The sequence below is a fragment of the Dermacentor silvarum genome, chromosome 4 (assembly GCF_013339745.2).
Source record: "Dermacentor silvarum isolate Dsil-2018 chromosome 4, BIME_Dsil_1.4, whole genome shotgun sequence".
NCBI lineage: Eukaryota > Metazoa > Arthropoda > Arachnida > Ixodida > Ixodidae > Dermacentor > Dermacentor silvarum.
Window position 1 is genome coordinate 79,328,871 of NC_051157.2, and position 14,802 is coordinate 79,343,672.

Sequence of the window (14,802 nt, forward strand, 5' to 3'; positions counted from 1 at the left end):
CTCACCAGATAAAAAAAAAAAACGAAAAGAACTGTTGCACTATCATGAAGCAAAATTATTACTACTGTCCAATTGCGTGACGAGTGTCTGTTGGCTTATCTCGATCAGGCGCATGTCCAAGCTTTATAGCTATCTGATGTGAGGTAGTGAAGGAATCTCTCTGGCCTGCTATTCCGTCTACCTCATTTCTTTTATTGGCGACATCGTATGACGTACCGTTTAACAGAAACGCCAGCATTAAGCTTATGAAAATACAAGTTGGTATCTCTTTCGGCCATTACTTGTCACATCAGTGCCATTCGTCAGCACGGTCAAGAGAAATAGCCTCGAATGAAGGCTGTCTTTCAAGCGCCAATGCCAGCAGTCAAAGGGTAAATTAAACACACTACACTGCTTAAATTAAAACATTAAGTCAGTTCCACGCTTGCGAAATCTGTTGAAACAGCGGAGCTCTGCAAGCGTGTGTTTATAGCGTAGTGGGTATGACGCTCGCCTTCGGACCGTGAGTACAGGGGTTTAAATCTTGCCTCGCTAAAAAAGTATATATTATTTTTCTTTTCTCTCTTTCTCTCTCTCTCTCTCTCGCTCTCATTTTCTCTTCCTCTCGCCTATAGCACGTTGTGTTAAAATCTTCAGTACAATGCAACCATATGGTTACCATAAATGCATGTTCTGCAAGCATCAGTGTATAGCGCAATGAGGAGAAAGAAGAAGACGGCGTTCCGAACGGTCGCGTTTTTTCATGTTCTCCGCTCCAAAGGATTTATCGGCCCCTGGCCGAGGTGCTGCTCAGGCGTCAGCCAGCAGCAATGACTACCGTATTGTGCTACCTCGTCTTCCTACCGGTACGCTGGTTGTGGACTCCGTTTTCCTGCATGCTGACTTAGCTGGTCGACCGTACAGAGCCCAAGACTTCAGAGACGCCCTTCGGAATGTTATTGACCTAAAGGGAATAAGTTCCATTGGCCAATTTCAGATGTCGCACGTGTGGATGGTGACGTGCAAGTCACCAATGGCAAAATCAAATCTAGTCACGTGCGGGGATTTATCGGTGAAAGGAAGACGCTGCATCGTCATGGACCCTGAGCCCACGGAAGTAAAAATGAAGCTTTTATGGCTACCTGAGCGTTTGGAAGACGCCTACATTCGAGATTCACTCCAGGCTTACGGGAAAGTGAAATCTATATCAGCAGAAAGCTGGAGAGTATCGGAGATGGAAGAAATGCGTACTCTAAATCGTGATGTGGTGTTGTCTCTTGCTGACGGAGTAGGTGTGGGTGACGTTCCACATCTACTACCTGTCTGTGGAGTGCAGAGCCTTGTACTGATTCCAGGCAGACCCCCGCTTTGTCTCCGCTGTAACAAGGTTGGCCACATTCGTCGCAACTGCAGAACTCCACGTTGTGAAGACTGCCGGCGCTTTGGCCACACAGCTGAAGAATGTGTGGTAACATACGCCGACAAGTTACGACATAGGACACGACCTCCTGACGAATGCGTGCAAGAACACATAATGGACGCCACAGAGGTTCTCGACGCGACCGGAGATGTTCCTTGTGCCGCGGAGACCAGTTGTGCCGGCAAGTCTCGTCTAGATGTAAAAGACAATGTCATCGCACAACTGCCCAAGGACAAGGAAGGTAGCAAAGCGACAGATGATCAGTCCAAGCAACAGTGCAATGAGGCGCCCGTAATCAAACAGCCAGTTCCTGCCCAGCAAGCTAAAGAAGCAGCCGAAAATGAATCATCTGCTTCACCCAAGCTTCTCGACACGTGCCCTGTGCTGGTAGAGGACAGGCGAAGTAACGCGGATACATCAATTCCGAAGCGCCGTGCGACAAACACATCGGAAACAAGCACGGACAGCGACACGACCAGTACCACAAGAAAAGCACGTCGCCGCAAGACATCGAAACACTCAGGAAAGTGCCGACGATCACGGTCCAGGAGGCCTGGTGGGGGTTCGGAGGGAGCCTCACCGTTGCCCTCAAGGACCGACCACATAGATAATTAGGTCCGTATAGTGGTTAGTCACCATGGCGCTGACACAGCAACTTCTCTTCGCAACTTTGAATGTACGGGGCCTTAGGTCTTTGCAGAAACAGGCACAGCTTCACCGGCTTTTATCTAGGCATCGCCTCGACTTCGTCGCCGTGCAGGAGACGAAGATTGAGAGTGATGACGAAACAGAAAGGGCCTTGCGACCTTTTCTATCTGAATATAATGTCTGCGTTTCCCACGCCCTTGGTTTCTCCGCAGGCTGCTTCCTGTTTCTGAAAAAGAGCCTACTTTGTTCAGCATTTAGTTACCATGTGGACGCTGAAGGCCGATACATATACTGCGATTTTGTGTTGCAGGGTGTGCCATGGCGAATAGTTAACCTCTACGCATTTAATGACGCTGCCAAACGAATTCTTTTATTTGATACTGTGTCTAATCTACTGGACTGTGAACGCTGCATTGTGTTAATGGGAGATTTCAATTGTGTATGTGATCCGAGTGATCGAAGTGGGATTAACATTCAGCGAGACAGGAGTGGTGAAGTTTTGTCTAACGTGATAGAGAATGCAGGGCTCATAGATATAGGAGCGTCGGGACAGGGTTCTTGCTCTTATACACGAATTCAAGGTCACTCTTACGCCCGCCTTGATCGAATTTATGTCTCTTCATCACTCCTCTCCCGAAGACTGTCTTGTAGTACTATCCCAGTTTCGTTCTCTGATCATTGTATGGTTATCGCAAAAATTGGTGAGAAATCTGTAACCAATTTCCGACCACAGTGGGCACTCTGGAAACTTAACTCTGAGCTTCTAAATGATCAGGAATTTATCAATCGTGTGCGTATGGCCCTAACAACTTGTTTTTCTACAGACTTGCCATTATTTGCTGCTTGGGAACTCTTTAAGCAAGAGGTTCGCACAGTGGCTATAGAAATTGGGTCGGTGAAATCGTTTTATAGAAAGAATGAAGAAAAAATGCTCCTCAAGAGCCTAAGTAGCATTTACGAGATGGAATGCGAAATGCCAGGCACTTGCATAGAAGATATGGAAAATATTAAATTTGAGTTACAAAAGTATGACGCACTACGTTACCGAGGTGCGCGAGTTCGATCTCGAAACAGCCGTGCTTTGCACTCTGAACAGCCAACACGTCAAGCTTTACTTGATGAGCGACGTCACGGTACTTCAAAAGTAATTTCGGAAATCTACTCCAAAGGTAGTCTTGTAACAAATACGAATGACATAATTTCACAATTTGAAAGTTACTACAATGCTTTGTTCAGTGCACCTCCCGAAGATCATGATGCAAAAGTCTTAGAGAGTTTTGTGTCTCTAGTAAAACCTTTACAGAATGAGGAGTGTGCATTCATCAGTGGTACTGTTACCATTCAAGAAATTGAGCAAGCTATTGATCAGCTGCCTTTATCGAAAACCCCCGGCCCTGATGGACTTTCAAGCGAATTTTACAAAGCGTTCAAAGGGATTATCAGTTCCATATTATTGGATATATTTATTACAAGTTTAGAGGTGGACGCCCTTCCACAATCTTTTTGCAAAAACCACACAGTTTTAATCCCAAAAAGCTCAGATAAGGAAAAACTGCGTTCTGTTGAACGCTACAGACCAATCACGCTGTCAAACGTTGATTATAAAATCTTTGCAAAAGTTTTATCTAATAGATTACAATTTGCGATGTCGATTCTCATTGGTTCCCATCAGACGTGCGGAATTAGAGGCCGATCAATTCAGACCAACATACATATTGCCCGTACACTTCTTGAGTACTGTTACGGTTCCACTGAGCAGCTTGCAATGCTCCAAGTAGACCTTGCTAAAGCTTTTGATCGAGTCAGTCATTCCTATTTATTTTCTCTTCTGGAACACGCCAATGTTGGCTCCATTGTGCTTAAAGGAGTTAGGCTTTGCTACACCCATTGTTCTACTCGTTTAGTTATTAATGGCCATCTGTCCAAACCCGTCGCTATCTGCTCTTCGGTAAAACAAGGATGCCCGATGTCCCCACTACTCTTCGCCCTTTACCTGGAACCACTATGCTTAAGCGTAATTCAGTCAAGTTCCACCCATGGCTTCAACATACTGGGTAATGAGGTTAAAGTGTTAGCTTATGCAGATGATCTAGCGTTTTTCTGCACAGATAAGCCCAGTGTTGAAAAGGTTGTAGCTACAATAGAGAAATTTGGCAGCGTATCAGGAGCACAAATGAACTCCTCGAAAAGCTTAGGCTTATGGTTCGGCTCCTGGTGTTATAAGCCAGAACAGTTTGCAGGCATTAAGTGGACTCATGTTCCGCCAACGTATCTTGGCGTGCCGCTAGACGCATATAAATTAAGCGCGCACTATTGGAAAGAACGGGTTTCAGCCTTGCAAAGTTACGCTCAGACATTCGTTCCATACCGACTTTCTATTTTCGGAAGGGCTGAAGCCTGCAATAAGTTTTTAGCAACTAAAATTTACTACGTATTGCAAGTTATTCACTGTGCCAGGCTCTACATCCAACGCTTTCACCGAATTTTTGCAACTTTCATATGGTCTTCCACTTTCGAGCCCATGAGGAGAGACAATGTTTTTAGACCAGTTAGTGAGGGTGGGCTCGGCTTAGTGCATCTTTACGTGCGGCAAATAGTGTCCCGTTTCTTCTTTTTTCGCGATCCTTCACATCCTATAATTCGGTCATTCATGCAAGTCACACTTGTTGATGCTTTACCTGATTTAGTAGTTTCATCAAATTTTTCTTCGCCTTTATGCTTGTTGGGGTTCATGCAGGAGGTTTATTTGGCGGTTCGTTTCCTGACAGTTCGGTTTTCTACTGAATACTTGTACTCCGTGTCGCGTAAAAAGTTATACAAAGATTTACTGTCCATGCTTTTTCCACCTCCATTTTACCGATCACTATACATTGAATGGCCAGGCCACGATGTACTAAAACGAGTTCGTAAAATGTATATATCCCCATGCTGCAAAACATTCTTTTACAAACTTCATAGTGAAACTTTACCGGTAAAAACATGGCTACAGAAAAAGGGTATATTAGTGACTTCTGTTAATTGTCGTCTTTGTGATGTGCCAGAGACAATTGAACACTGTTTTATTGATTGCAAAGATGCCATTCTATTTTGGGACATCCTCCAACGGACTCTAAAGAAAGACCTTGAAATCAACCCCCATACAGTGCGATATCTGCTGCCGACCCATGATGACAGTGTACCTTTCGACGTGTTCTTTCTCATGGGAATGCACAGTCTGTGGAAGACGCGAATGATGGACCGCAACGCCGAACCGGTTGTACCCACAAGAGTAAATTTCATCCAGATGACTGTGCACCTAAAGAATGTTTATGATGGACTTGATGTTCAACCGGACTGGTACCCCATTTTGGTGAGGTGCTTAGCCTTACCACCCTTTTAAAGCGGAACAGTGCTTCTTCTGTTTTTCTGTGTGTGACTCATTGTACCCACCTTTCTATGACTATGCACAATTAGTGAATGTTTTATTGGATGACATGTTAATGTATTAAATACCATGAAAGAAAAAAAAAATCAGTGTATAGCGCAATGGTTATGACGCTCGTCTTCGGACCGCGGGCACCCGGGTTCAAATCCCACCTCGCCAAGAAAGTTCATTTTGTTTTACTTATTTCTCTGTCTGTCTCTCTTTCTTTCTCTCTCTGCACCTCCTCTCCTCATATATGCTCTGCTTTCACTACTGATCAACGCTCGGCACAGTTCAACCTCGGCCTTTAAACAGCTCCGCCGTTAAAAGGGAAGCCTGAAGTTCTACGTGCCTAAACCGCAAGCTCATTATGAGGAATGCCGTAGTGGGGAAGTCCGGATTAATTTCATTTATTTCATTTCATTTATTGTACCTCAAAGGCCCCAGAGATGGGGTATTACATGAGGGATGGGCTTAGTTTAACAAAAAAATGTCACAGTTTCGCCCTAAGGGCGAAGCAATGAATGCGATAGCAACACAGCAATGTCATACGAAGTAAGGTGAGCGGCTTTGGTAGCAATATGAATTGTAGTAAAAATGACCTGATTAAGTAAGCAGGTGTGCTGCGGCGTAAGTAGACCGACATTAAGAGAGACTCGATGACCACGAGAAGGCGCATGTGAAACGGTGGTGTTGATGAGAAGCGCTTCCCGTGGGCAGCGCGTGCGAAGGGACACACCTGTAGCGCTGCACTGCCGATCCGGGCAGCATTGCGTGTGTAGCGTGCGTTGGAAAATGTGGCCCGACTATTACGAACTGAATGAACAAGCGTGGTGTGAGCGCGCACAAACACGAAGAGATCACACTGAATGACAGCAGACAACGACTGTCAAAACGCTGGCAGCAAGCATACGCCGCAACGGGCGAAGGTACGTGCGGTCTATCGCTTCAACGGAAACTGAGCGGCGAATGCACTTAAAGGTCAGAGCCGTGTGGAGATAAGAGACGGTGCGAGCGAGCGACGAGCGCGGTTGTTGGCAGAGAAGTGCGCCCCCCCCCCCCCCCCTGCTCCCTCCGGCGCTGGCTTCCTGCTTCCTTGCTTGCGCGTGGGAGATTGAGTGCGTTCGCTCTCCGTGATAGCGCGCGTCTCCGCACGCTTCCTCTCGGGCATACGGCGCGCGGCGAAGATTTTATCTATAGGGAACGTCACGGCGACGGCGACGGCGACGACGACGGCGACGGCGACGACGACGGCGACGACGACGCCGACGGCAGAAATCCGGTTCAAGTGTCCATATAATTGCTATCGCAATAAAAGTAATTCGAGAGCAGCCTTGAAGTGATGTGCGTCGGAGTGGTGCGTGACGTCGGCAGGCAAGACCATTCCAGTCCCTTGCGGTTTTCACGAAAAATGATCGTAGATGGGAGGTAGTCTGCGCCGGGAGAGGATACACGGCTTTTCTGTGGTTAATGCGGCTGGACTGACGATGAGCTGGCAATATAGCTGGAATCTCGAGTGGTGAATGATAGAATTTGTGAAAAAGACACAGTCGAGAAATGTGACGTCGTGATTCTAGATTAGTAAGACCGGCACGGATTTTGAGTTCAGACACGCTTGCATGATAAGAATATTCAGAGTAAATAAACCGGGCTGCACGGTTTTGAACTGATTCAAGTGTGTTGAATAGGTTATGTTGATGAGGATCCCAGACAGTGCATGCATATTCTAACTTAGGGCGGACATATGTAACATAAGCTAATAATTTTACTGATGGAGGAGCAAGTTTTAGGTTCCGGCGGAGAAAACCGAGGGTTCGATTCGCGGCATTTGCTATGTTAATGACATGATGTGACCAAGTTATTGGAGTTGAAAAGGTTATGCCGAGGTATTTATATGAGTCAACGGATGATATTTCGGAGCAGTGTATGGTGTATTTCCCTGATTGGTGATGCTGTCTGCGATGGAAAGAAACTAGTGAGGTTTTTTTTTTAGTATTTAAAGGCATCAACCATTCGTTACACCATAATTGTTGTTGTAAATGGATAAAGAATCAATTGTTACAACAATGGATTCTTTATCGCGCACCTAGATCTAACTAAACGAGTTTATTTTGCATCTCCCTCCCCTCGCCTCCCGGCACGATCGTCGAGTGCGACGTTAGCGATGCCTCGCATGGTGTTTGATGTGGCGTTCGTTGTAAATTAACAAATCAGCCGCCGGGGACAATTAAATTCCTTTATTGAACAGGCAAATTCGTTGTATAGAGGTGCTCACAATGCATACCGGGTGCTTCTGCGAAGAATTTACCCGTTTTTTTTTTTAATCACACGTGGCAGATAGCCCATTTCTATTCCTTACCAAGCTGTATTTCTCAAACACGCAGACATTACATGCACGAGAAATCTAAATGCGTATTCAACTAATTAACACACGTATCACCAATGCATTTTTTTAAAATTTATTTGCTTTATAGCACTTATTGCTATTTACGAATTGTATAGCCAGTGAGTCTGCAAGGCGTATCCATTTAGAACGAGTTTTCAGGATGACACCAGTTTCGATATATTAATTCCCTAAGTTGGCAACAAAATACATGCACGTCCCAGTTACTTTTGTGCTTCAATGCATAAAAGTAAGCGGAGCAACTGTACATTTTTTCCGCGGGTTTGACTGCGCATTTCTCAAAACCGGTGCCATACTTAGTATTCGCTCCAAGTGAATAGGCTTTGCAAGCTCACTGGCTACAACTCGCAAATTGAAATATATACCGCAAATTAATTAGGTGGCCGAGTAATAAGGATTTTTTTCTTCATTAGTCGATTACACATTTTGACTTCCCGGGCGAGTAATGTCCGCCCCTTCGAGCGGACCAGCTCAAGGACTAGAATTGTGGTATCTGCCACAGGCCATATTTCAAAACTGTGTAATGTCTTCGCAGAAGCACGTGGTATAAAAGCTAGGAATTCAGGTGAGGCATAAGAAATCCTACGTTATACAAGTCGCATTGTTCTAGAGAATGAACATAGCTCTCTTGTCGTTCCATCTCGCCACCTTATAAAATACAATGTTTTCTGAATGACCTACCTGCCCAGGGAAACCAAACTCAGGAAATGCATGCTGTGGATGACGGGTTAGGTTTCCACACAACACGATGCATGTCAGAATTTAAAAAGTGCAAGAAAATGACAGAAATAAAAGGGCATACTAATCAGTCTCGGCGGCACCTGATTCATTGCGCTATACGCTTGGATAAAGAGATAGCTGGCAGGGCAAACCATTATTAACAAGAGAAAACAGACTTCCATCTAACGCGCTCTCACACTGAAGGATTATAGTTCACACATCTTTTGGCTACATTCGAGGAACCATGTCATGTTTCTTTGCTGTAATATACCTTGTTAAAACAAAAATAACTGAAATCAGTATGATGCTCGCACCAAAAAACTTTACTGTAACGGAGGCTGAAGTAGAAGATAAGTGTCAGTTACCAGTTACCGGGCAGTGAACGTTGGAAAGTCTGTGGCTGAATTAACAGCGCTTTCGCTGGGGTTCTTCGTGCGCAGTTCGCCAAACAAAAATATAACGGCAAAGAGGAAAAAAAATAAACAAATACGTGATAGGACAGAAGTCTTGCTCGCAAGTGCCGCTTAATATAGGACGACCGCTTTCGCAAATATCACTCCACTACTACGATTTTCTGACACCTACACTTACGAATATTTTTAGCGTAAGAACTTTTTTTTTTTCTGGGGGGGGGGGGGGGGGGATTACAAGCTGTGGTTCAGAGATGACGGTGGCCATCCAGGAGAGAGAAAATAAAGGAATGCCTAAGGTTGTAGAGAGGTGCAAATAGCAGCCAGACAGCAGAGGTGATGCAGCTGGGGTTCGTACACCCATAAATGGGCTCATACGAAGAAAAGAGCACGCGCGCACTCTTGCGGCCTTTACTCGACCCGTTCTCCCCAAATGTAGGCAAGGTGCTTGAATCACAAGTACTCACAAATACCCATTCCGCGCCTTATTTGCTTATTACGTTATCGCCCTCTGTATGCGGAATACGCGACCCACGAGAAAGGGCACGCTCTCACGCGGCACAACGAACCTGGCCGGCATGATGCTAGTGACCCCTGCCGATATACCGAGAAATAGAGAGGTTGCCGGTTCAGCGAACCTCTTTTCTCTCTCTTGGGCGTGCGTTTGTGCGCGTCACGCGGTCGGCGACTTACGTAAAACATGGCACGAGAGAGTCGTAAGATCCGGCCTCTGCATTTCTAACCCGGCCGACTCAGGAGCGGTCAGACGAAGGGAGTGCTGTGACCTGGCACTTTAGCCTAATGTTGTGACCTCACTTGTATGGCTACCCGACATTCTCCATGCCCGTGACGGCTGCTCCGTTCCGAGCACTGCGAGCGCGCAAACGCGATTTTCGGAATAAGGTTTCGCGTAAAGGTTTAAGAGAAGAATGGAAAACCCAGTGTTAGTGTAGCTGACGTTGTGAAAGTTTTCTGTTCTGCATCACAGATGGTTGCTCAGTACGGTATACCCTTCAGCGATCACACTCAGCTCTATTGTGGCCTTCTGCAACTGGGATGTGCGAGGCCATGGTCCCAAGATCCTGACCAACGAGAAAGGTCTTCGGTCTACCAGGTTGAGAGCTGTGCGGAGGGCAAGCCTAACATTTACAAAAGACGGGCCGTTGCACAGAAGGCGTTCGGTAGTTTCTTCGGCACCACACAAACTACATTCGGCGTTATCGGTCACTCCACACAGAAATCAGTATGCATTAGTGAATGCAACGCCCAAGGGTTAGAGATAGAGCGCGGTTTTTTCCCATTTGTGAAGACCAGGTAACAGGCGCAGCTGCGTAGAATGGTCGTGTGAATGCAACCTATGGTGAGAAAAGAAGCAAGGTGTGTTTCACTTCTGCTATGTGAAATCATGTGCTAGCTTGTTTAGGCACGGGGCTGTGTCAGTCCTCGATAAATATATAGAAACCTAGGATACGGTTTGTTCCTTCCTGTGTTCCTCTAGCAGCTTCGTCGGCGAGCTCCTCCGGAGATACCACAATATCCCGGCCAATACTGAAACCCGACGTTGTGTCCAAAAAGAATGGGGACGAATTAGCAAAGTTTTTTTTCTTCCTAAGTGCTCTTTGCGACTGACCAGCCGCCTTCACTAGTGATATGTCCAACATCAGGTAGCAAACAGGACGTGTGTCGGGTTAGCCTCCCTGCATTTCCTCTCTTCTATCTCTCTCTCTCCCTAACATCTGAATTGGTTGAATTTTTTTTCTTAGCAATACTAGCGTAAGGATTTTTTTGTAAATGCAGGCCCTGAATGAGAAATTTGAGCACGCAAATTGAAGATGGCGCATCTATTGTGTTATTGCCATCGTTTCTCTCCACAGAGAAAGTGCTACGCACCACGCTCCACAAGCTCCACAACCATCCCCATACGGAAAACAGAGTTCTTGGACATTTGTCCTGGCAGACGTCAGTCCAAGTACCTCAAAAAACGCTAGTGTGTTTTTAAAAAGCATCAAATCTGACTTGAAGACTATAGTCGTTTTCAGTTGCCTCCGTATCGCTTGTGCAGACAGATTCTTTTCACATCTTCTGTTCTTTTCTTCTTGTTTTTTTTATTATTTCCCCGTGCCCTTGTGAAAAGTAGCCAACCTGACAGTTAATCTGGTTGAACTCTCTGCCTTTCATCTCCTGTTTTCTCCCACTGTTTCTATGTATAAGCCCGCGATACGGTCGTGCTCATGATCTCAATACTTATTCTCAAGGAGGTCATTAACCGTGTACATATCGATTTTATCAACGCCTACCAGTGTAAGAAACGATGCGTAATTCCTGTCAAATGAAACTTGTTGCATTGCGCTTGATGAGAGTCGTGCATTAAACCACATTACCCGTCAAGGCCATTTTCGTTTCGTTGTCGGAGCTGTGTCAATTTGCATGAAAAGCCATACATTATTCGTGATACAAAATTGCTTAGCAAAGAAAAGATAAATGCCCTCTAGTAATACTAGCCTCAATAGCGACGTCTGAACTTCGCCCGGTCACCATGAGGAAAGAGGAATACGTGACCAGCAAGATGAGATATCTGTGGGTATCTCGCCAAATAGGGCTACACACAAAGCACAGCATGAACTTTCGCGCAGAAAGAAAATGCGGCTGCATTGTTGACAGCTGTGCCGGAAACAATTTCGCAATGCGATAGCAGATGTCTTCTGGAATACGGCCAAGCACTACTTAACCACAGGTAACCGCATACGTTCAATGGCACTTGTAAAGCCTCGCCTAGGAAGCACTGGACAAATCTGCAGTCGTCCGCTTCGTTCAGCTGTCACTGTCACAGAAGAGGAGGGCTCCGCGGCCGGGCATTCCGCGTCGTGTGCACTTCGACAAATTAAATAAAGCCGCGCGTCAGCAACCCACCTGCAGAGGGAGACCCAAAGTGAGTGCATGCTAACTTTGGGGCCAGACAGGAGAAGACGGATGCACTCCGTGGCGCCGGTGCCGCTATTTTAAACGTGGCGCGTGCTCTCAGTCCTCTCGCCCTCCGCGAGGACGAGCAATCCATCTCACCAGCTCGTGGAACAGGTCTCTTCATGAATGCACGCAACAGCTATAGCAATGCGTCGTCGTTGCTAGTATCCCATTCTCCGTGCTGAACTAGGTTGCTATCGGGAAGGTACCGGTTATCTATCATAACACACTTTCATGTTAATATGTATACAACTTCCGCTGAATTACATACGCCGTGCACGCTAAAGGACACAGCAAAAGAAGCTCGAGGCCTCTCAATGTTAATTTCGATGGCTGACATAATGGAAAACATTTCTGTGAGTTTTCTTCCTGTCTCTCCTTCTCGAAAATAGCGTTGTTTCTTGCGAAATACATCGTTCCGCTTCGACTAGGCGCAGGACACTATTGCTGACGGAGCGCAGCATTCCTGCATTGCGCCCAAGACCTCGGCATGCTTGCGAGCATGACAAAATTACGTCTCTTATCTCGGTTAACCAATTGTGGTTCTGTGTATACTCTGCTTCTTGAGGGTTGCTTTCCCGAACACACCCGAATACAGGGTCATATACACTTGATTCATTTTTTTCTTTAATTTGTTTCTGTGTTCATGGTCATGAATCCGAACTCTTAACGTCGCAACAAACCATAAAAGCCTTCCCGATCCTACCACGAGTTGGCAGGAAGATTCAAGTTTAAAAACAAAAAAACAAATGAATTACCGAAGTTACTTCCGTATTTTGGTTTTCTTCTTTCCTTGCGTTTCGTATCATCGGTCGCCTGCACACTAAAGCACTTCAATGCTAGACGTCGGCAAACATCGTATCCCCTCAGGCAATGAGCCCACCTTGGTGAAACCTGCAGTGTCGTCGACCAAGCAGTCGCTGGGCTTCCATGCAGTTCATTCTGAGGCGGCATTTTTTAGTCTCACGCTTTTATTACTTTTTTTACGTCATAAAACCGGGGTTTGCAGTTCCCTCTGACCTGTCTTAGGAACCGCCACTCAAAAAAAAAAAAAGAAAGAAAAAGAAAAAAAAAGAATCAACAGCTGCAGCTTGTTCGAACCAACCATAATGCCTTCAGTCGTTCCAAGTTGCCCTTGCCGGATGTTCCTTTCTCGGCAATGCTAGCAAAACGTGTTTGCGACTGTATATTTAAAACACCGAAGGGTTGCAGAGCTGACAAATGCGTAGACAGCCTTGAGTAAAAGACCCCGCACGAAAGTCCTTGTGCAGGTATCCTCGCGCATGCGACATGTCTACAGAAGAAGCCTGCCGAATACACGGCTCAAGAAGTTAAAACAGAAAAGCCAGTAAACGAACTTGGCGTCGACCTTGGCATTTGCGCAAGGTCCTTTTGGTTTCGGAAACCAGTGCGTGAATGGCAGAGCGACAGAAAATTTCCGCGTATTTATTGATTGAACGCGCCCGCGGTCACCTTCACTTCGTCTTCACAATGTATTTATATATATATATATATATATATATATATATTCGTTTACACGGTGACGGCGCCCACTTGTACTGTATCGATGTTACGCGTTGTATTCCTATTTCGAGCACCTCCAAGGACTGGAACAATTTCACGCATTCCATGCTGTTTATGTGTGCAGGCGTAAATTATGTTCCACTAGGGAATTTCGTTGTTTTTTATACTTAGCGCGCGAAATGATTATGACCATTATCGGGCAGCTAGGTATACTGCACCAACGATCCACAGCAACGATACCCGGCAAAGCCGCAAATGCAGCCTAAAGGACGCTAAATGACCTATCACTTGCAATAGTTCTGGGTGTCACTTTTTACTGCGTTAGCGTTAAGGGCACCGTGTCGCATAAAATACGGTTTCGGCGTCGGCGGCGTTGTCCGCTAGAGAAAATTATATTTAAGTATATGTATATGCCAACGCCTTGTTATGCATGCGGTATATGCGGGTTATATTGCCACACCATTCTATCACCAAAGTTGCTCATACCTTGCCTTACATTCGTGACAAATTATTCCTAGGAGAGAGAGAGAGAGAGAGATACATGAGATGCGAAAGGCAGGGAGGTTCACCGGAAGGTAACCTCCCTAGGTATTCCTAGGAATTTTGAGAATGACAGCCCACAAAGAAATGTCATGAAATAAAACATCGACAGCGCATGCCTTTTATGTTAAATTTTCTCAGAGTGAAATATTAGAAGTGCTAAACAATAACAGATCCCTCAAAATTAACTTTTTTTCTTTGATTTTCTTTTTGGCGCGGCTCTGCACTAACTCTGGAATCAGCCCACGCAAGAGGCCGCGTTTCTACCAGAAAGCTCGCCTTCGTTCATCGCGCCGCCAACCTTTCCCGGTAAACGTTACGGTTACATGAGCTGCAGTTGCCGGGAAATGTGCGAAGCAGTCAGGGATCTTTGAATGCTATCGCGTTCCACTCTTAAAGGCGAAGCTTAAGCGTCCTCCAAGTTTTTGAGGAAAATTGGCAATTAACCACCCCTGCACGTAAATCCCACAGACACTGCACGATGCTCGTTCCCACAGTTTCTATACTACAGTACCCCCGAACACCGACCTCTCGCGCGCAGTTGAAGAAATAAGGAAAACATCAAACAACAACTCATACAGGGCGCCATAACAAATCACAGTCGTAGGAAAAATTGGTGCCTCGTCGTGGGTCATGACGCATTAGCATGGGAGACAAGTCGAGGTGGACCGATTAGTGGTAGGTGGAGTGCAGCATTCTGACACACCGAAGCACCGCGAACCGCAGACATGCCCATACTCATCTATCACAGGATCCGTAGAACGTGGAATACAGTCAGTTCTTATAAAGAACA

The 14,802-nt window shown here is 45.8% G+C and overlaps 1 protein-coding gene across 1 annotated transcript; it reads left to right on the forward strand.

Moving 5' to 3' along the window:
* The first annotated feature begins 709 nt into the window (after positions 1–709).
* On the forward strand, positions 710–2,101 carry LOC119448718 (uncharacterized). Its single transcript, XM_037711942.2, has one exon. The coding sequence runs from the start codon at positions 743–745 to the stop codon at positions 2,012–2,014; it is 1,272 nt and encodes a 423-aa protein (XP_037567870.2). The 5' UTR covers positions 710–742; the 3' UTR covers positions 2,015–2,101.
* The last annotated feature ends 12,701 nt before the right edge of the window (positions 2,102–14,802 follow it).